This window comes from Mangifera indica, chromosome 3 (genome assembly GCF_011075055.1).
Source record: "Mangifera indica cultivar Alphonso chromosome 3, CATAS_Mindica_2.1, whole genome shotgun sequence".
NCBI lineage: Eukaryota > Viridiplantae > Streptophyta > Magnoliopsida > Sapindales > Anacardiaceae > Mangifera > Mangifera indica.
In genome coordinates, this window is record NC_058139.1 from 20,229,630 (window position 1) to 20,252,992 (window position 23,363).

General features: G+C 31.2%; 1 protein-coding gene across 1 annotated transcript; it reads right to left on the minus strand.

The window, feature by feature from the left end:
- Positions 1-7,795: 7,795 nt before the first annotated feature.
- LOC123210324 lies at positions 7,796-16,708 on the minus strand. Its single transcript, XM_044628604.1, has 2 exons — positions 16,452-16,708; positions 7,796-9,894 (listed from the first exon to the last, which is right to left on the minus strand). Exons 1-2 carry the CDS (start codon positions 16,498-16,500, stop codon positions 8,162-8,164), a joined length of 1,782 nt encoding a protein of 593 aa, XP_044484539.1. The 5' UTR covers positions 16,501-16,708; the 3' UTR covers positions 7,796-8,161.
- Positions 16,709-23,363: the final 6,655 nt, after the last annotated feature.

The window sequence follows — 23,363 nt, forward strand, 5'->3', positions numbered from 1 at the left end:
ATAGATAATATATTATTATATAGATAATATATTATTATATAATTAAATATTACCTTATTTTTAATTTAAAATCATATAATAATATATAATTTATATATATAAATTATGTATCAAAAATATATATATATATATATAATTTTATTCATTCAATATTATATATATTCAATTTTAAATTTTTAATTAGATATTTAAATAATATCTTAATATATAATTAAATATTTTTTTAATTTTTATTTAAAATTACCCTAGCATCGCTGGTCTATCTCATACTGCAAGTTGTAAGAAATCGAGCAATTTGCGGTAAACATGTCAAGTTTATATGTACATCTAATTTAAGAATGTCAAATATATTGACTAATATATTTGACTGAATTTTTCAGGAGAAGGGATTCACGGGTCAAATGAAGTAATTAAAAGACGGTGGTTAGTAATAGCCTGACAGGGTGGTACTAATTACATAATTTTCAATATTGAAATGATAGCCATTAATGGTGGTAATGATTGTTTCATGAAAAGATCGAAGAACAGAAAGTTGGATATTGATAAATAATGTTAGTGAGAATTATGTATATGTATTATTGTATTTGTCAATGATTTTATAATCGAATTAATGATTAAATTAATTATCTTATTAATTTATAATTTAAACAGTTTAATTAAATAATAAATTAATTTAATTTATTATTAAATTATTATATTTTTAAATAATATTAAATGTTTATTATATTTTTAAATATAAAATATATGAAATATAATTTTAAATATGTTAATTAAATAATTGGTATTCTATTACATAAATAAAAAAATAATTATAAATTTTATCATTAATTCAATTAAGATCTTAAAAATTCTAACTCTTTTAAGTTTCATAAGATAAAAATTATGTAATATTATGTATACCCAGTCTTATCGATTTTATATAATTTATCCTGTTTAACGAGTTTACCGAATTTTAATTTAATTTTAAACAAATTAATATGTATATATACACTTAACTAGATTGTGAAACGAGCATAGATTGTAAACTAATTCACAATTTAACTAATTAAATTGATCGGTCCTGTCTAATTTTAAAAACACTTATATTTAGTATTATTTAACTATTTTAAATATATGTTAGTATATAGGAGTTTTATAGATATTTTATATAATGACGTAGATAATTTGTAATTCGATATAGACATTTCAACCCATAAAAAAATTATTTTTTTTTTCCCAAATTTATTTCCACTAAAACCACAATACACACTTAGAATAAATAAAACCTAACTAGAACAGACAAAACTCATTCAAGTTTAATTTTTTGTTTTGTATATTAGGGATTTTTAAGTTGAAAGTTTGGAGGGTCAAGAAGAATTCTTGAGCAATGGTTAAAAATTTTTTTTTTCGATTTTCATGAAACATCACTCTTATTAAAATAATTTAAATAAATAAGGTACACATAAATAATAAAAAATAATATTATATGTACCTATTTTGATAAAATAATCTAAAAGTTTAGACTATTCAATCGAAAAAATAAAGTTTAGTAAGTCAAAAATATTTTATCTCACAAGAATTATCTCAATCATCACTTTTGAATTTAAACAAAAAATTTTCATTCTTAATTTTTATAGTAATATTATATATATAATTATTATATATAATTTTATATACAAATAATAATGTAATATTATATAATTAAATAATTAAAAATAAATAAATTTTCAATTACAAGAAAACATAATATTATTTATATACAAAATTATATATAATTTTATTATAATTTTTAACTGTATCCTATTTTTGTATACTAATAATTGAATATAAATATGTCATTTCAATAGAAAAAGTAAATTTTTTTTTTTAATGTAAGATGATTTACCAGAGGGTACTCAAAAAAAGTTTACTGTGCATATGAGAAATTTAAATATTTAAAAAAATAACTTATAGATATAGATTATTGTATATCTATAAAAAAAAAAAAAGAGTTATAAATCTGTCCTTTCTGAATATTAAAAGAGAAATTATATAGTAAATATTAAAATGCAATATTGCTGTGATAAAATATCGTACTAATTAATTAATAATAAAATTATGTATGTAAATAATATATAATTTTATTTATAAATAATTATATATTATTATATAATAAAATATTATTTTATTTTTAATTAAAAATTATTTAATTATATAATAATTTATTATTATTTATACATAAAATTATATATATTATTTATACACTTAATATTTCTGATTGATTAATCTCACAGAGGAGAACACATGGACATTTTAAAATGAAAACCTTAAAATTCATGTTTTAAAATCTTACAAGAACATTATAACTGTTTTGAAATCATTTCTTACATATTATTTTATCTCTAATTTAAGTTGTATAAAAATAATATCAATTTGTGTAGAAACAACATTGAGATGTTTTTTCTTTAATTTAAAATTATTTAATTATATAATAAAATATTATTATTTATATATAAAATTATACATATTATTTTTATTTATAATATTGCTCATATGTTATGCTATCATATGTTATCTTCTATCGTTTCAAAATAAACTAATTTTATGCTACCACATTAAGTTGTGTAGAAAACTAGTAAAATTTGTTTGTATATTTAATATTACTCTTAATTTAATTTATAATTAAAGTTGTAACGGAAAAAGGATACCAAAAGATATCTGTCTTATACGTTAAAGAAATCCAACAAAGTCAATATATAGGGTTGAATTTGAATCAAACTTGTTCAAGCTCGAAAATGAACTTAACTTGAACAAGTCTGACTCAAGTAAATTTAAATTCAAGCTTAAGAATTAAATATATTTTAACTCAAGTTTTAAGAGTATTCAATTTGCTAAACTCATGAGTTTTTTTATATAAATAAATTAAAATGACATTATTTTAATAAATATTTTTCAGAGTAACATCGTTTTAATTGATTTTAGCTTGTTATAATATTAAACTCTCTATATATATATATATATAGAGAGAGAGAGAGAGAGAGAGAGAGAGAGAGAGAGAGAGAGAGAGAGAGAGAGGAGGGTCAGCATCAATACGTTGTGGACCGTCCAAGTTGCGGTGTCTTAAAAAATGAATTTATAAATCTGTCAACTTAATTTGATTAAACAAAGTTACAGATTCGGCACTTAGTCAAATCTTCATGGAGAAGGAGGGCTCTAATCAGTCTTTGTCTCAGAAAATGTGTAACATGAATGAAAGTCATTTGTGGCTATCTTTGCAGGACTATTTTTACTTTTCTCTTTTGCCTTTTCTTTTTTTCTTTTAAGTTGAATCGGGTGGCTGTGTGTGACGCATTATCTAAAGCAGATATCTCCTGTATAAACTATTGACTAAATTCTCACTTGAAAAGCAATACTAAGAAATTCTAAAGCCCAGTTGCATGGTTCATTAGAATCGATCAACAGACTTCTAAAAGACAATGAAGATGTGTCCCTAAATGGTTGACACGTTAGCAGCGCCCCCCCCCCCCCCCCCCCCTCAAAAAAAAAAAAAAAAGCTTGAGTTATTAAGAGGGGTTAGGCTATTTTGACTTTGACACCATGTCATCGTCATCTATCCATTGCAGTCCCATGGTTTAAAAGTTATGGACTCAGAGAATTGGTATAAAGAATAGCTACTTTCACTCCTCTCTCAAAACTGTTCAATTACAAAAGATATTTCCAAAAACTTGATGTCAAAATTTTAAGTTAAATGTTTATATAAAACAGTCTGATCCTATGAAAAACAGTAAATCATATTAAAATAGTAGAGAAGATGTAGTTATGGCACCATCTTAAACCGAACCATGGTTCCTGATATTATACCCCTCGACGCATCCATGATGTTGCCCTGAATTTTCATTAGAGTTCACTCAAAACAAAGCAACAGAGTTTCACCAAAGAAAGTGAAATTTGCAGTTGAACTAGCTGTACATACCATTCGGTCAAGCAAACGATTACAACTTAACAACCTATGGAAAGTGTTTAGATCGACGCTTCATGAGACAAATTCATGTATATAATTGAATATGAAAGATAATGATCTTACTTGTTCGAACTTACTCTCTTCAGAGAAACAACTCTTTCTTTCAAACAGTCTAGTGCCTTGCCGCTGTCATGCTCATTAAATTCCCGGGAGTATTAGGAGGAGGCTTAAGGCTACCTTCCTCGTGGTCATCATAGTCATCAATGAAAGATGCTCTGGAAGAGTGGCGTTCTCTGCATTAAAGAATGATGGAAGCCTAATAACAAAGGTTTAAACGCACAGGCCCACAGATGCAATTGAAGACAGGAAGCAGGAAAGCAATTTGGGGAATTCAGAAGGGGGCAGCTTGGGAGATTAAGGAGATATTGAAGCTACCAATTTAGGCATGAAAAAGACCATTCAAGATTATGTCGCTAGTTGTGAGGTATGTCAAAGAAATAAATATCAGGGTATGAGCCCAGTAGGATTATTGCAACCAATGTCTGTTCCAGAAATAGTTTGGGAAGATATCTTCATGGACTTTATTAGAGGTCTTCCCTGTACAAAAAAGAGTGACACTATCTTGGTGGTTGTTGATTGCCTCTCTAAGTATAGTCATTTTTTATCTCTCTCACACCCATACACTGCTAAGGCGGTGGCTGAATTATCCAGTAGGGAAATTGTTAAGCTTCGTGGGTACCCTAGATCGATCATTTCTAACCGATACCGCCTGTTTATGAGTCAGTTTTAATGGGGACCATTCTGAAATTTAGTAGTGCTTACCATCCCTAATTAGACTGACAGACTAAGATGGTTAACTGAGGCCTTGAGACTTATCTCCGCTGCATTTGTGTGTAACAGCCTAGAGATTGGCCCAAATGGCTCCCTTGGGCCGAGTACTGGTATAATACCACCTTCCAGAGCTTCATTGGTATTACCCCATTCAAAGCCTTATATGGGTGAAAGCCCCCAACTCCCTTACACGGGATCAAAAAGGTCTAAGATTGATGACGTTGATGTCTACCTTCAATAGCGCAACACTATTTTAACATAATTGAAAGATCAACTCAATCGCGCATAGGAGCATATGAAAAAGCAAGCTGATTTATATCAACGGGAAATTCACTTCAACGTTAGGGATACGGTGTTCTTGAAACTTTAGCCGTATTATTTTTAGAATTTGGCTCGTCAACCAAATGAAAAATTAAGTACGCACTTCTATGAACCATTTAAGATTACAAAGAAAATCAAATCGATTGCTTATCGGCTCGTCCTACCTTCAGGGAGTAGGATTCATCTTGTCTTCCATGTTTCTCAATTAAAATGGGTCATTGGACCTACCATTCACACACAACCTCTTCCCATTTCCTTATCTAAGGACATGGAGTTACAATTGCAACCAAAGTCTCTGTTAGTTACTCGTTTCTCCCCACAAGGTCACTTGGAAGTTCTCATTAAATGGTGCTAGCTGCCTGACGATTATGTCGAGTTGAATGAACAATTTCCCCTTTTTCATCTTGAGGACAAGGTGCGAGTCGCTTTCCGGGGAGGGGGGGGGTGGTGTTGTTGGTGGGGTGTGGTTAATTGATGGATGCCTCATAACAAAGGTTTATACACGCAGACCCATAGATGCAATTGAAGGCCGGAAGCAGGAAGGCAATTTGGGGAGTTCAGAAGGGAGCAGCTTGGGAGAATTAGGAGATATTGAAGCTACCAATTTAGGAAGTCCTAGAGTGATGTACGGCAGCAGCATATAAAGGAAAACAGAGAAGAAAATAGGCAGCAGAATATTAGATTTGATTTAGAAAATATTGTCTTTGGATTTAAAGAATATTATTATTGATATGTTTCCTATGTAAGTTAGTATTCTCTCTTATTGGTTATTTAAATGCCTTGTTGAGGGGGCTTACAAATTCATGGATTACAAACTCATGGACCACTCTGAAGGAGCTGCTGTGCGTGCTCGAACCAACAGATTGGAGGTTTGCTTGCCACCATTAGAGGTTCGTAACAAAGAGATCATGATACAATTTCAATATCTACATAAAAACATCACGCATATTATGAAAATTATTCGACTAACACAGAATGAAAATAAAACAACTGAGCAAGAAAACCTTCTTATGAGCCTATGACCTGCCTCAACCCCAGCCCACCCTGAACAACTTGTTCCAGTGTCGAAGAGAAACAGTTCAAGACAATATCTAAATATTAAACCAAACCTCTTTTGAGCACCCAAAAATTTAGAAATCTTTTGCCTACGAGTACATTATCAGAAACAAATTGAAACAGCAGTTGTAATATCCATCTGAAAGTGATTTAAAAAAAAAAAAAAAGGAGACTATTATCAGCTTTACTGATATACAAAGGGAAGTCTGCAGAAAGGGCTAGATATCAAGGCTGAAAACAGCTACACAATCACAGAAATTCTTACTTTTTATGTGGAAGAAATACAGAGGAACAATATAAACAAAATTCTCAAAGGTACATCAATGCTACATCAATAACCAATGAAAATTTTCAAGCTTTGGCAATTTTTTAAAGAATTAAACAAGTGTGACACAGAAGGGCCTTGACAGGTAAACTTGAAGATTAGAAAATAAAGATTTGCTATTCAGTGTGGCTCTATGAGGACCGAGTATAAGACTTTTTAACCTATTAATTTCAATACTTGCAGTACTCATCACCAGTTCAAGCATCACTGATATTTGCTTATCATATCATAAAATTGTAAACAGTCTTAAAAACATGAATTCTGAATTATTAATCTATTGATTTTAGAGCTTCGAAACCCCAGAAACCAATCAAACTGATCTTCATTTTACGAATAAAACATATATAAAAGTAAATATCAGCTGGATACAAAATATATATAAAAAAAATGAATAATCAAGTAATTGATTCTACAAAAAATGAAATGGAAAACAGATGTTGGTGAGACATTGTTAACGAACCTTCAATAACTCATGCTTTGTTTATCAGAGAGATTCAGCTTCTTTGCTTCCAAGATTCGGGGACTTTTTAAAATGAAATTGTCAAGAGTAGGGTAAACAACAAATTTAAAATACTTACCAAAAAGAAGCCAACAAATTTAATATAAGGTTCGCTTGGATGCAGAGAAAATGCAAGATATTGGAAGGAAAATGTAAATAGTGACATTGAAATATTTGAATTTTACTTGTTTGCTTTGTGGCAAAAGAGATCACAAGCAGTTCTTTATGTTCTTTTCTTTGTAATTTTTATCCATAGATGAGAAGGTGACTTCTTCCAAGATATTAAATGCCCTCAACTCTCAATCCTTCATCATCTGAAAAGCAGTGGAAATTAGAATTCTTTTTTTTTCAAGTTTTTATCATTTGGGGACTTGGCCTGATTGAAGCCTGGCATGGATCTGCCTAATGCTATTAAAAAGAGAAATGTATATATACAAAATGAGTAACTGAAAGTAATTGTCCCCTATGGTAGCTTGAGTGGTAAAGTCCAGACCTTTCTCCTGCTTGGCCTGATCAGTTAGGGCCCAAACAGATGATCCAGCACAAGCTGTTCATAAAATAAAGTTGGGAATTTAATTTGCCCATTTCTCCACATCAGTGAGGTATTATTGTTCTTCCACACTGTACCTCATAGAAAGCAAGCAAACAAACAAATTTCTCAGTTGGAACATAAATCTGGAAATTAGATAGTTTCCATTATCACTACTTATGAATTCCAGGCTGGTCTCTTATTCAACCACTAACTAAAAAATTAGAGAATGGTGCAGCAAAATACTTATCTAAAGAATAAGTTTTGTATAAGCGAGTTAATCAAGATTAACCAATCACCACAGAGAGAATAATGTGTTTCCAGTGGAACCATTGGTGGTTCCAATATACTATCAAGGACTAACTCCTAACATCAGAATACAAATGTAGAAAAATAAAACACAGATTTTTCACGAGAAAGAAAAACTATACACAAAATATAAGCACATTCTACAGAGAAGAATTATACTTCTTTTTTCATATAAGAAGTCAGAAACTTCTCATACCTTAGCGATAAATTACATGATCACTCAACTCCAGTCTTCAATGACATAAACTCTTGTATGTGCAAAGCTCATATATTCACATTTTGTTGAATTGTCATCTGTGTCTTCATACAAGTATCAGGAGTGAAGGAAGTGTTCTACGTGACTCTTTTACATACAAGCATCCAAAAATCTAGTCAATTCAAATACAAAGTTCTAAATTGTAATTGCCACTCCATGCAGTCCTCAAAATCAAAACTGCTTGCACAGTCTAATAAAGCATTTTGCTGTTGTTCGTAGCGACATATGTAATTCAAGCCAACAAGGAGCTCACAGACAGCTGCCTCCACCTTTTCCCTGTCAGCAAAATACAGTGTTTGCAGCAGTAGAACATTTGTCCGCATCACAATTTGCTGTTGCTCGAAATTTCGTTCACTTTGCCACCTGATCATATTATGAGCCAGTGGAGCAAGCCACTTCAGTATCCCATCAAGGGTCTCTTTCCAATCATGGGCAAGTGGAGCATCATATATTGCCAGATTTTTGATATAAGTCTTGAGTTTAGTCTTAAGAGACGTTCTTAAGCTAGCAGGCAACATATGATATAAATCATCCCCAGCTTCCTTGCCAATTAAATGAGGGTATCGAAGCAGCTTCTCTATGACAATTATGACATTGGCATAATGCAGGGCAAGTGCAGAACCGCCCACAGTTGAGGGAGAAGCATATGCGTTCAACCTGTTCTTGGGGCCGAATGGTGCACCGTTTATCATGCCACACACAGACTGTCTAACGCTGATTTGACTGTGGATAAAAGAGCCAGAATGAATAGGCTCTCTCTTCAAACTGCCATTGCCAACACTGCAACGACTTGAAATTTGACTACTTCGTTCCTCACAATCAATTCCATCATCATCAAACTTCGAAACTGAACTGCCTAATCTAAGACACTCCATAAAAAGCCTTGCAGGACTAGCCCCACACGGAACATTAAAATCATCCACTCTACACAATGCTACTTCACCTCTCCTTGAGTCAATCTGAGACTTCAAACTTAGCTCCCCTTTTTCCAGTCCACATTTCTCAATTAACCCTGAATGATACCCATTACTACTACGCCTGCTGAGACCCCGTTTCAATGGACCTGAAACCACTTGGATGTGACCCGAAACCTGTCTGTATTCATCCTTCAACACAATAGAATGTTCCTCACCCAACACAAGAATGTCACTCCTTAAAGCAGTCTCCCCAAAAACAACACAAATCCTGGCATAAATTGTACACACTGTCCTAGCTAACAACTCAACAACCTTATCATAAGTTTGATTCCAAAGCGAAATTTCCTTAAGATGCCGCACATCCTGCTTCTGCCAAACCAACTTTTGCTCAAACGCTCTGCGACTTTCTTCATGGTGATTCTGTTGAAATTTCTTAGACGTTTGTTCCAACTCATTCAAAACCTCCAATTCACTATACAAATTGGCAGTTGCATTGACAAACCTCTCCATTTTTCTCACCATACTCTCCATATCTTTAACCAAAAACCCCAATTCTTTAACATCAACAACTCCTTTCATAACATCATTATACACATGCTCAAATCCTTGTAAAGCTGGTTCACAACATTTCTTCCCTAACCTGGAGACAACACCAGCAACCCGGTTCAAGTCATCCAACTTCTCAGCTAAAGCAAGCCGAAGAAGATAATTTTGATCAGTTGAAACTAAGTACTTAATCCCCTCGGAGTTCAAGATCTCAGCTTTCAGCTTCGAGATCTCGGAATCTGTCAAAGATTTATGCAAATGAATAGTCTTTGACATGACATTAGCCACTTCGAAAGAAAGGATCCCAATGAAGTGTTTAGCTTCATGACTTTTGGGGCCCCTTTTTTTCTTGGAAGAAGGCTCGACAAGAAAAACGTGTTTAAGATGTTAGTTTTTTTTCTTTCTTCATGGCTTCATGCATGGTAACTGCTTTCTTCATGGCTTCATGCATGGTAACTGCTTTCTTCATGGCTTCATGCATGGTAACTGCAGCAGTTACCTCTTCATGGGATAATGGTAACTGCTTCATGCAGTTACTTCTTCATGGTGTAATGGTCTGTAACTCCCATGTCATAACTCCACAATTTGCGTAGCATTCTTGATGGTAGAATGCTTCTTCAGGCTATAAATAGGGTCCCTGGGTGAGCTTTTTCTACACTGAAAACATACACCATTCTATGAGAAAAAGAGATCACCTGGAAGACGAAGGTTCAGAACAATTTCCAGAGGATTATTCTGCATCAAATCGTCAAGCAATGGCTGGAGGTTAGTGTTTAATATTCCGCAATTTAGTTTTGGTTTCTATCTTGCATATTCAGTATATATATATGCTTAGATAGAGACCATATACATGATTCTTACATTTGGTATCAGAGCTTTTTTATGCCTCTGCCTTGCTTTGATGTGTTAAACATGCATAATTTTATGAAATCCCGAATTTCTTTAGAGAGAGAAAGTTGGCTGTTGGCATTTTTTGAATAAAATTTTTATTTAGATGAATTCTACATCAAAAACTGAGAATTTTGATATATGGAACGTCAAAATCAGAGTTTTATAGGCTGATTTAGAGTGCAAAATGTATACGGGTCTGAAACCGGGTCTGTCGACCCGAATCTTGACCCGGCTAGAGGTCAGGGACGATCTTCAGATGACATGTCGTTTGCTTTTGGTTTCTATAGACGACATGTCATACGCATCACTTCTGTCTCTTTTGTTATGCACTGCCAGCCGACATGTCATTTGCATTCATCTCCAGTGGATGACATGTCGTTCATCTACTATATTAAAATGTTAAAATTTTCTTCAGTTTCGTGTCTTGAACCCAGGCCACAAGACACAAGGTTCTGAACGAGACACTTGCCGCTCAGCCAATTTCATCTTCGTTGAAAATTTGGGACCTCATACATTGTTATATGCTTTAGGTTTAGTTTTCATGAATTTGGGGTTCAATTTGAATATATTTTTGGCCTTAATAAAATATATTTTATAATATGTGATTGCCAAAATTATTATTATTAATTATTGGATAATTTAAGTTTCATTTATCCAATTTTTAGTAATTTAATATTATTTATATGATTAATTTTATGCATAATTTTAGTTTAATTGAAATTATACTTTAAATAATTTCTTAAGGATTATATGCATAAAATTAAATGTCATGTGATTAGTATAATATTTGATTGATCATAGAGTAGCCACAGCATCTTTGATTATATCAAAGTTATACATTAAGTATCCTGGGATCACATTTAGTTATATGACATCAATTGTAATTAATCAATATAAGTATGATAAATTTTATCCCACAGGAATTTTTATTATATTTATGTGATTAATTAGGATAAAATAACAAATTATTTTTCTTAATCTACCCACAGGAATTAAGAAAAGGAATATAATTTGATAGTTTTATCATACGGTTTATATATTTGTAGATAAACCTATTTAAATTAAAAACTTAGCCCACAGGCAGTTTTTATGTTATATGGTTTATATATTTAACGCATGTTTATACATTGGTAGAACATGATATTAATTTTGATAGCTTCAAATTTAGTGACTTAAGCGTGTATGTTAATATTTATTTGCAGTTATTCAACCTGTGAATTTCTCTGATAATGTATGTGATGTTCCTATTTTGAGTGGTGACAATTATAAAATTTGGAAGGAGAGAATTCTTCTCCAATTAGGGTGTATGGACATTGATTATGCTATTAGGAAGGATGAACCACCTATAGCTACAGAAACTAGCACTCAAAATGAAATTGCCCTGTATGAACGTTGGGAGCGATCTAATCGCTTGAGTATGATGTTCATCAGGACACGCATATCTGCTAGTATTCGTGGTTCAATCCCTGAGTGTAATAATGTCAGGCAATTACTGAAGGCTATTGATGAACAGTTTGAGTCTTCAGATAAAGCACTTGCCAGCACTCTAATAACAAAATTTACATCAATGAAGCTCACTAGTGTTAAAGGTGTGCGTGAGCACATCATGCAAATGAGGGATCTTGCGGCTCAACTTAAGGCTCTTGAGATTGAGATGTCTGAATCTTTCCTGGTGCATTTCATTCTAAATTCTCTTCCACAACAATACGGACCTTTCAAAATCTCTTATAACACACATAAGGAAAAATGGTCAATCAATGAACTTCTGACCATGTGTGTTCAAGAGGAAGGAAGGTTGTTGATTGAAAGGAATGAAAGTGCACATATGGTTACACAAGGGAAAAAGACGAAAAACCAAGCTAAGTATAAGGGAAAGGATAAAATATTCAATCAGCCCGAATTTAAGAAGGAATCCAAATTTTTTTTCTGTAAAAAGAAAGGACATGTCAAAAAGGATTGCATTAAGTTTAAAGCTTGGCTTGAAAAGAAAGGTAATCCAATCTCACTTGTATGTTATGAATCTAATATGGTTGATGTTTGTCATAACACTTGGTGGATTGATTCTGGTTCAACAATCCATGTTTCAAATACCTTGCAGGGCTTTCTAAACCAAAGGAAGCCGATGGCCAGTGAACAAAGCATCTATTCAGGAAATAAGATGCGTTCACATGTGGAAGCGGTCGGAACGTGCAGATTAGTTTTAGATTCTGGTTTTGTTTTGGATTTAGAACGAACCTTTTATATTCCAAGTTTCTCTAGAAACTTGATTTCTGTTTCAAGACTTGTACCCTTTGGATTTTCCTTTACATTTAATGAAACTGTATTTAGTTTGATTTATAAATCTGCAGTTGTGGGAAATGGTACATTGTCTGATGGTTTGTTCCGAATTCATTTACAAAATAATGTTTCATTTAATTTGATGCATGTTCAAGATAATGTTGGTATTAAAAGAAGTGTTATGAATGAAAATTCTTCTACATTGTGGCATCGGAGATTGGTACATATCTCCATAGAAAGAATTAAAAGGTTAGTGAATGATGGAGTACTAGATACTCTAGATTTTACTGACTTTGATACTTGTGTGGATTGTATAAAGGGAAAACAAACCAACAAGTCAAAGAAAGGTGCCAAGAGGAGTTCAGACATATTAGAAATCATACATACAGATATTTGTTGTCCTGATATGGACGCTTATGGTCAAAAATACTTCATCTCATTTATTGATGATTATTCACGATACATGTATCTCTACATGCTCCATAACAAGAATGAAGCATTAGATGCCTTTAAGGTTTTCAAGGCAGAAGTAGAGAAACAATCTGGAAAACAAATTAAAATCGTGAGATCAGATAGAGGTGGAGAATATTATGGTAAATACACTCATGATGGACAAGCACCTGGTCCATTTGCAAGGTTTCTTGAAGAAAATGGGATTGTTGCCCAATACACTATGCCTGGTTCTCCGGACCAAAATGGTATAGCAGAAAGAAGAAACCGAACTCTATTGGACATGGTGCGGAGTATGTTTAGCAGCTCCAAACTTCCTAAATCACTGTGGATAGAAGCTCTTAAAACGGCAGTGTATATATTAAACCGAGTTCCAACCAAGGCTGTTTCTAAAACACCATTTGAGTTATTTAAAGGTTGGAAACCGAGTTTGCGACATATACGCGTTTGGGGATGCCCGTCTGAAGTAAGAGTTTATAATCCATATGAGAAGAAATTAGACCCAAGGACTATAAGTGGTTATTTCATTGGATATGCTGAAAAGTCTAAGGGTTATAGATTTTATTGTCCATCACATAGCACTAGAATAGTGGAATCTCGAAATGCAAAATTTCTTGAAAATGACTTAATCAGTGGGAGCGATCAATCTCAGGATTTAATTTTTGAGAAAGATCATTCAGGTACTCAACCACCCATTTCGAGTAATAGATTGGTTGTTATTCACAACACCCCTCAAGTTCAAATGGATGTTGAACAACCAATCAATGAAATTCCACAAGTTGCTGATAATACTCTAGTAGATCAAACTGTTCAACAACCGTCAGATATTGTTGAACCTCCAGTTGTACACTCTACTCCACAAGAGGATAGTGTTACAACATTAAGAAGATCAACTAGAATGAAGAAATCAGCTATTTCTAGTGATTATATAGTGTATTTACAAGAAATTGACCATAATTTAGGAGCCGAAGATGATCCTGTTACGTTTTTACAAGCAATGGATTGCAGTAAATCTATTTTGTGGTACAATGCTATGAAAGATGAGATGGAATCTATGAAGAGTAATGGAGTCTGGGATCTTGTCAAGTTACCTAATGGGGCAAAGGCCATTGGGTGTAAATGGGTCTATAAAACAAAGAAAGACTCATTAGGTAACATCGAGAGATATAAAGCAAGACTCGTTGCTAAGGGTTTCACTCAAAAGGAGGGAATCGATTATACAGAGACCTTTTCTCCTGTATCTAAGAAAGATTCTTTTCGTATTATAATGGCATTAGTAGCCCATTTTGACTTAGAACTGCATCAAATGGATGTGAAAACGGCATTCCTCAATGGAGATTTAGAGGAAGAGGTATATATGAAACAACCTGAAGGATTCTCCTCTAGTGATGGTGAGCAATTGGTGTGCAAGCTTAGGAAGTCCATATATGGATTGAAACAAGCATCCCGTCAATGGTATTTGAAATTCCATGAGGTTATCTCTTCATTTGGTTTTGAAGAGAATATCATGGATCAATGTATATACCAGAAGGTCAGTGGGAGTAAAATTTGTTTCCTTGTTCTATATGTGGATGATATATTACTTGCAACCAATGATAAAGGATTGCTTTATGAGGTGAAACAATTTCTCTCTAAAAACTTTGATATGAAAGATATGGGTGAAGCGTCTTATGTCATTGGCATTAAGATTCATAGGAACAGACCTCAAGGCATACTAGGTCTATCTCAAGAAACCTATATCAACAAAGTTTTAGAAAGATTTCGGATGAAAGATTGTTCGCCGAGTATAGCACCAATTGTGAAGGGTGATAAGTTCAATTTGAACCAATGCCCTAAAAATGAACTTGAAAAGGAACAAATGCAGAACATTCCCTATGCTTCAGCTATTGGAAGCCTTATGTATGCTCAGGTTTGCACAAGACCTGATATTGCATTTGCTATTGGGATGTTAGGAAGATATCAGAGTAACCCAGGTATAGACCACTGGAGAGCTGCAAAGAAAGTGATGCGGTACCTTCAAGGGACCAAAGAATACATGCTTATATATAAACGAACTGATAATTTAGAGGTAGTTGGTTACTCCGATTTGGATTTTGCCGGCTGTGTTGATTCAAGAAAATCAACATCTGGATATATTTTCTTGTTAGCCGGCGGAGCCATATCTTGGAGGAGTGCTAAGCAGTCATTGATTGCTACATCTACCATGGAGGCTGAGTTCGTTTCTTGTTTTGAGGCTACATCACATGGTGTATGGTTGAAGAGTTTCATATCTAGGCTTAGGATTGTGGATTCTATTTCTAAGCCGTTAAAAATTTATTGTGACAATTCAGCTGCTGTTTTCTTGGCTAAAAATAATAAAAGTAGTAGTCGAAGTAAACATATCGACATTAAGTATTTAGCCATTAAGGAACGTGTAAAAGAAAATAAAGTGGTCATTGAACACGTCAGCACTGAATTGATGATAGCCGATCCTTTGACAAAAGGCATGCCACCAAAAAGTTTTAAGGATCATGTAGAGCGAATGGGAGTTGGTCTCATGTTGTAATAGTGATGGTACTGAGTTCCATCATGTGATTTGATGTATATACATTTTCTATAATAAAATTATTCAGTTTTTCAATTGATTAAGTTTTCTCATTTTATGTGCACATTTTGGTTGAGAAAATAATCAATTTTGGACCTAGAATAAACATAAGGTTTATTCATTAAGTCATAAAGGAATGAATACATCGTGATACATGGAAGATAATACTCGTTCTTAGAGGACTTATCGCCATGATTCATGTATTTTATTTCTTTACTTCAGTATGTGGATTGATGGGTTACAGACCAAGTGGGAGAATGTTAGTTTTTTTTCTTTCTTCATGGCTTCATGCATGGTAACTGCTTTCTTCATGGCTTCATGCATGGTAACTGCTTTCTTCATGGCTTCATGCATGGTAACTGCAGCAGTTACCTCTTCATGGGATAATGGTAACTGCTTCATGCAGTTACTTCTTCATGGTGTAATGGTCTGTAACTCCCATGTCATAACTCCACAATTTGCGTAGCATTCTTGATGGTAGAATGCTTCTTCAGGCTATAAATAGGGTCCCTGGGTGAGCTTTTTCTACACTGAAAACATACACCATTCTATGAGAAAAAGAGATCACCTGGAAGACGAAGGTTCAGAACAATTTCCAGAGGATTATTCTGCATCAAATCGTCAAGCAATGGCTGGAGGTTAGTGTTTAATATTCCGCAATTTAGTTTTGGTTTCTATCTTGCATATTCAGTATATATATATGCTTAGATAGAGACCATATACATGATTCTTACATAAGATTGCTACTTACTTGGTTTCCCATCTTGAGTATCCAAGGTCCTGCCACCATTTCTTCTTCTTAGAGATCTCAGCTGGGTAGTTGAAAGTTAAACTCAAAAAACAAAAAGCTTTCTGCAACAATTGATTGGTGTTGGAGAAAGTAAAAGTGGGAATCAAAAAGAAGAGCAGCTGTCTTGCAGACAAACTCTCATCGTGTATGTGTTTGTGGGAATCACTATTCAAACTAATTCAGTTTTTCAGGGTTTTCAAAAATGTTTGTGACTTCTGCTGCCACTGCCGTTCAATGTACTTAAATTGAATTTTGTTGACTTTTTTCTTTTCTTTCTAAGCATATAGTTTGGATAATATTTTATTATCAAAATAAAAAAATTATCTTAAAGATAAATTATTTAAAAGTTTATTAAGTATAAATAATTACTATGTTTGATAAAATTTAGTAGATATAAATAATTATTATATTTAATTAAAGGTAATAAAAGATTATTAGTAAATTATTTTACTTAAATACCTTTGAATATAATTATTTTTAAATATTTTTTATATTATTTATCATATTAATTAAAAATAAATTTATTTTTATCTTAAAAAATTAATAAATAATAATATAATTATAATAAAATCAAGATTACCTCGGTAATCTTTAAATACCTAAAGTGAAAATAGTAATCGGATTATCACTTATATTACATGTTACGTCAGCATTGGTAATAGAAGATTATTATACTATTTTATTACTAACAAATCGAATAAGAGAATAAAATATAGATTAGCAAGGTAATCTTGAAAAACTCAAACCAAATGCCCCCTTAAGCATTTCAGAAATTTAGGCCATTTAAAAGAACCTGAATCAATTATTTATATTACTAAAATGCCTGAAGGATTGCATTTCACTCAAATTTTAATATAAATATAAATACATATTTATAAAATTTAAAAAATTTAAATACTCATAAATAAATTAATTTTATTAAAATTAAAAATAAAATTATTATTTTATTAATAATATTAAAAAATATATAATTTTATCTCTTTTTTCTTTCAATTTTTGAAAACTCTCATTTCAACTTTCAACCTCAACTTTAAAAAATAACTTTTTTTCCTTAAATTCTTAGAGTTTGCTGCAAAGTTTGGCTACAGTGACAATGGCAACCAATCAATTCTGACATTGATCGGTCTTCTTTGCCTCTACCTTTGCTACTGCTAATGACGTCAAACGAAGTTTGACGAAACCCTAATGACTACTAGGGTTGAAGACGAAGAGGCTTCTTTGAATCAATTTCGGATAGTAAGAATTCGTCAAGTTCGTGGCCAAAAAACGGCTCTTTGTCGATGATTGTCCAAATTTGAAGCTGAATTGACAGAAAACATGATGGATTTTTATCATCCAAAACTGATTTGACCAAGCTTCTTCATCTTCAAGTTTCATTGTTGTCAAGACTCTGTCGGTCTTTTTTGGTGTCATTGATGATAATAGAGAGAGGCACACAAAAGGCCAGTGGATGTCAGAATGGATTAGTCGCCACCATTGTCATCACCAGAGTTTGTAGTTAATCTAGGGATTTAGAGATAAAAAAAGTTACTTTTCAATGTTTAGGTTAAGAGTGAAATACTAGTTTTTAAAATTCGAAAAAAAAAAAGTTATATATTTTTAATATTATTAATAAAATTATAATCTTATCTTTAATTCTAATAAAAAAAATTTAATAATAATTAATTTATAATTAAGTATTTAAATTTTTTATATCTTACACATGTATATTTGTATTTACAATAAAATTTGGAGGAAAACTAATCCTTTAGCCTTGTTATAAATATCATATTTTGGCAACTTGGAAACAGTGGATAGGTTGGGACAGATTTTTACAGCAAATTGGTACACATAGATTTGACTTGTGAATATATTTTAAATTTTGTTTTTTCCTTTATTTTAATAATATGTTTCAATAATATTTTGAGAAATTCTTAGGATGTGACATCATTAAAATCAAAATTTTGATTTATCTTATATAATAATTAAAAAATTAATTATTAAATTTAAAATTTTATTTATTTAATATAATTAATTAAACTTTAAATAAATAATCTTATTCAAATAAAACTACACCATGTAAATATATATATGTACAAAGAATGTCTTCTTTGACACATTCAACCTTCTGTGTTTAGTGTTAAAAGTAACGTAACAATAAAGTTAGAGAATATTGAAGGTTGACTTTTGAAAATTATATACAACTTTGAACAAGGGCAAGCATATTGAAATTTTTCTACATTTCATATTGAATATGTCAATGAAAAAGAAAATAAAAATGCTTTAAATTCAAACCGAATTATGATATTGAAATTAGGCAAAAAAAGAATATTTAAAATTTAAATTAAAAATATTTAGAAGTAATAAATAAATTTTCTTAACAAATATATTAAGGGTGGTTGGTTCTTTGAGGATTTGGTGCCAGGAAAGTACTACACAATCAGGTGAAGGGTCCAGAGAATTTGAGATGAAGTGGGTTTGACCTTTGACCTAAGATTAGGGTTGGGAATGTATTAAGTATAGATCAAACACCCTCTAATTTAAGTTTAATTTAAATAAAAAATTTATTCAATTTGAGTTTAAAAATAGTAATTAAGAGTGGAGAGAGTTCAATTCCAATTGATGGGTTGAATTTATTATTTGAATTCATAATTTATTAAAAAATAATATCATTTTATTTAATAATAAATAAAATAACATCTTCTTTTATAATTAATTGTCATAATTTAAATCGAGTCATAAATCAAATTCGAACTGAATTAAAACATCTTTGACTCACGAATCCAACCGACTCAAACTTTTCTTAACTCAACTTTTGTTCAGTTTTAAAAACAAGTATATCTTCTTGATTTGAACTCAACTTAGATTCAAGTTAAATAAATTTAAATTGAATCAAATCGGATTTTCAGATCAAATCAACTTGCATCAGATCTAACTTTACCTAAGATTGCTTTAGGGTCAACGAAAGTAGAAGCTATCAAACCAACTTTGACTTAAATCAAAACTAACATATTTGATAAACAAAACAAACCCAATACATGTTTCAATTGTGGTGATAAAAGTTGGAGGCAGAGTGGCAGACAATATTTGGTGCTCGAATCTCCTCCAAGTTTGTCATTTGAGGCTTTCCGGTCAAATATTACACACTGTACTCGACAAGCTTGCAGTATTATAAACAACAATGTTATACGAACAAGTTTTAATACAGATGATATGTTATCATATAATTAAATATTATTTTATTTTTAATTCAAAATCATTCGATTATATGATGATATATTATCTGTAAACTTTATTTTATTATTAAAAAATATGTACACATAATTTAATTTTATTATTAATATAGGTTTCATTTGTAAAAATATTTAATTTGAGCAATCTTTAGCTTGAAGAAGCTGAGGGTGGTTTAAGTTGTAACTTCTCCATCCGAACTTTGAAGCTTTAATTATTTTCTCGATCAAACAAAAAGTAAAAGAGGGACTATTCTTTGTCCCATCTTTTAGCCAAGACTTTGGATTAGATTTGTTGATAATGATGAAGGAAAAAAGAAGCTATTATGCATGGAATTTGACTAAAGTGCATGGAGTTTGTCAAAAGTTAACCATGGTGGGAGTTGGTGACGTTTTTCTTTTTTCTTTTTTTTTTTAATGGACAGGTCGTATTTGACAACGAAGCCCATCTATATGGGTTTTAAGAGGTACTTCGAGATTAAAAGAAAGAAATATTAAATATGAAAGTATGAGTTTAAACTTATTAATGACATATTAATATTAAACTCTTATAAAATCTATCACTGAATCAAGATTTTATTTGTTTAGGTGGATTAATTCAACTTCAAATAAATTGTTTGGCTTAAATAACGATCCCTTGTTATTAAAAAAAAGCCAAATGACTATTTCCCACCCAAGGTTTTATGCAAATCCATCTCTCACCTACTAACTATCAAAAATCTAAACTTTCTCCTGTAGGTTATTAAAATTAACAAAAATAGTTAACTCATGTGATAAAATCATCATTTAACTGGCAATATATTAAAAATAATGAAATATTATCTATTTTTCTTTTAGGTTTAGAAAACTAGTAATTTTTCTTTGGATTAAATTTTAAAATCTTACATTTTCCCCCCTGGGGTTTCTCCCCCCCTTTTTCAATGCCAGAACAAGCCAGCTTCATTCTCTCTCCCATTTTTCAATGCCTCTCAGATGTCTTCCCCCTCACTATGAATCATCTTTGTTCAATAACAAAAACTATTCACAGTAGAGGAAGATGTTGCAGAGCACTGGAAAAGGGGAGAAACTAGGAAACTGGCCAGTTTCTGACGCCAAAATAGGAAACGGGAAAAAAACCCTAAACCCTAAGAGAAAAACTATAAGATTTTAAAGTTTAATCCTGGAAAAAATTATTAGTTTTCTAAACTTAGAGAAAAAATAAATAATGTTTTATTATTTTCAATATATTATTAGTTAAATGATAATTTTTCTCCTAAAATTAATTATTTCTGTTAATTTTAATAGTTTGTGGGTAAGAGTTTAAATTTTCAATATTAATAGATGAAATAGTTGGTTTGCATCAAACCTTGGGTGGGAATAGTGTTTTGGCCTTAAAAAAATCTATCCATTTTGGATTTTGTATGGATATTCTGCGAAAGAGATAAGGAACAATCAAAAAATGACAAAAAGAAACAATGGAATTTTTATGAATTGGCTTCTCCTCCTTGGAAAATATGTACATGAACTCTGCTTAATCCTTTCTCTAATCCTTCAATTATTTGTCTAATCTCTCAATTATTTGTCATTTAGAGAGAACGAAGGGTTAATCAAATCCATCAAATTATTTGATAGCTTTTTCTTTTTATTATGTCCCTATACATTCTTTAAAGAAATAATAACATTTTAAAGTATCGAATTATAAATAGATTGAATTTTCAAGATTTTTTTTGAATGAGCCGAAGTTTTAGATTCTTTTTTTAAGAATGGATTAAACCTTTAATATTTTTCAATGAACATAATAAACAAATATAATTAGAATTATTTTTTTAATTTTATCTTTATTATGATCCTTTACAGGAGTCTATAGAAAAATATCTTCAATAAAAAAATCTAAAAATTTAGTTGCTTTAATAACAAATTTTGAAAGCTCACTCTATTTGACCCAAAAAAAAAAAATTCTATCCATTTAATAACAAAATATAATATAAAAAAATATAATCATGTGGACACCTAGGGACCTTTACGTTAACCTTTGCCTATCATTTAGTGTACCTTTGAGTCTTCTGTATTGTCTTGTGTAGCTTTTCAAATGTAATATTATTAGAAATAATATTATATATATAAATAAATTATATAAACTTTATTTATATAATCTGATATATTAGTATTTATTTGGGTAATTTTGAAATGAAATTAAAATTAAATAATCACATCACCATATTATAAATGATAATTTCAGTTTGCATAGATAAATATGTAATATTTGTTTATACGTTTGGCTTTATTCTATTATTATTAAGTGATACATCAGCTTATTTTTATTGCTATGTTTCTTGAGATACCAAATCCAGTATGTCGAAGAAAAGGACTTGCATGTTAATGGAGAGTGGAGAAGATTCATACGTAAAAGCATAAAAGGGATGGGTTGAAAGTTACGAATTCCCACCTTTTTGTATGTAAGTTTTTGTTTGGACCAACTTTTTAGAGGAGAATAAAAGGGTAAAGCTGCTGAATTTGCCCCACAATCTGCTTTTCTAAGAATTATATAATAAGGGAAAGTCATTGTCCTTTGCCATGGAGAAGGTACTACTAATTTTTAACTCAATCAAGGCTAGACATGATCTAGGTTGAGTTGGGCCGAATTTGGTGTGGCTCGCCATGCCCACATGCCATAGCAGCCTGCGGTATGGTAAGGCTTTCGACCCCTAAGCCATGCTTCCATGAATCTTTAACATATTGGCTTGAGTACAATTGGAACTCTATAGATGATTTTTACTGGTAAAGATTCAATTGCAATCATAGATGTTATATCAAGTTTGTAGTGTTGTAGACTTCCATTTATAAGTGTGACGTCCACATGGTTGTTCTGAAAGTAAAAACAAAAGAAATAAGATAAAAACAAAGGACTCTTTGAAAGAAAAAACCATTTTTTATATAAAATAAATAAAACATGATCCTTATTAAAATTACAAAGATCGAAAAATCCAATGAAGATCACTAAAGCTTTAAAAGTAAAAGACATGTTAATCGATTACAATTTATATAAAAGTTGCATTTCCAACAAACAGAGAAGGGTGAATTTTTCCAAAGTTGCAAGGAAACCAAAGGCAAAAAGGTTAGAGTTGATTCACATAGACATGTAAGGATCGCTCTTATGTTATTCATTGAAGGCTGAAAGTATTTTTTAAAATTGACTAATGATACAAGAAAAAAGGAATGGTTTATTTATTTAGTTATTTTTTAAAAAATAATGTTATATGTATACATTTTTTAGTATACAATTAAGTATATAAATTATATGTCATTATGTAATTAGGTGTACGTTACTTTATTATTAATAAAAAATCACCTAAATGACACATTATTTATGTACCTAATTATGTACTTAAAAGCTACTACACGACAAAGCATTGACTATATTAATCAAAACAATGTGTGGGTTGATGCAAAAAGAAAAGGGAAATTGAAATTTTTACCACTATTTTATTCCGTATATACAAAAATGCCACATATCCTAAAGCTTAAACAAATATACCACAACAGTAATCACTTTTTCCAAAATACCCCTCTTTAATCTTTCAAGCGTATATTCTCTCTTTCTTCTTTTCTGTAACTTTTTTCTCTCCTCTTTCTCATCTTTCAAGTGATAAAAGAATCATGTAAAAAATAGAATAA

What these genes read in the sequence shown, in the direction of transcription:
- LOC123210324 (XM_044628604.1), bottom strand. Translation starts at nt 16,500, where the DNA reads ATGGTGGCAGGACCTTGGATACTCAAGATGGGAAACCAAGTAAGTAGC. An exon ending in GGGAAACCAAGTAAGTAGCA is followed by an intron (nt 9,895 to 16,451) that starts ATCTTATGTAAG and finishes AAAAAAACTAAC; the next exon opens with ATCTTAAACACGTTTTTCTT.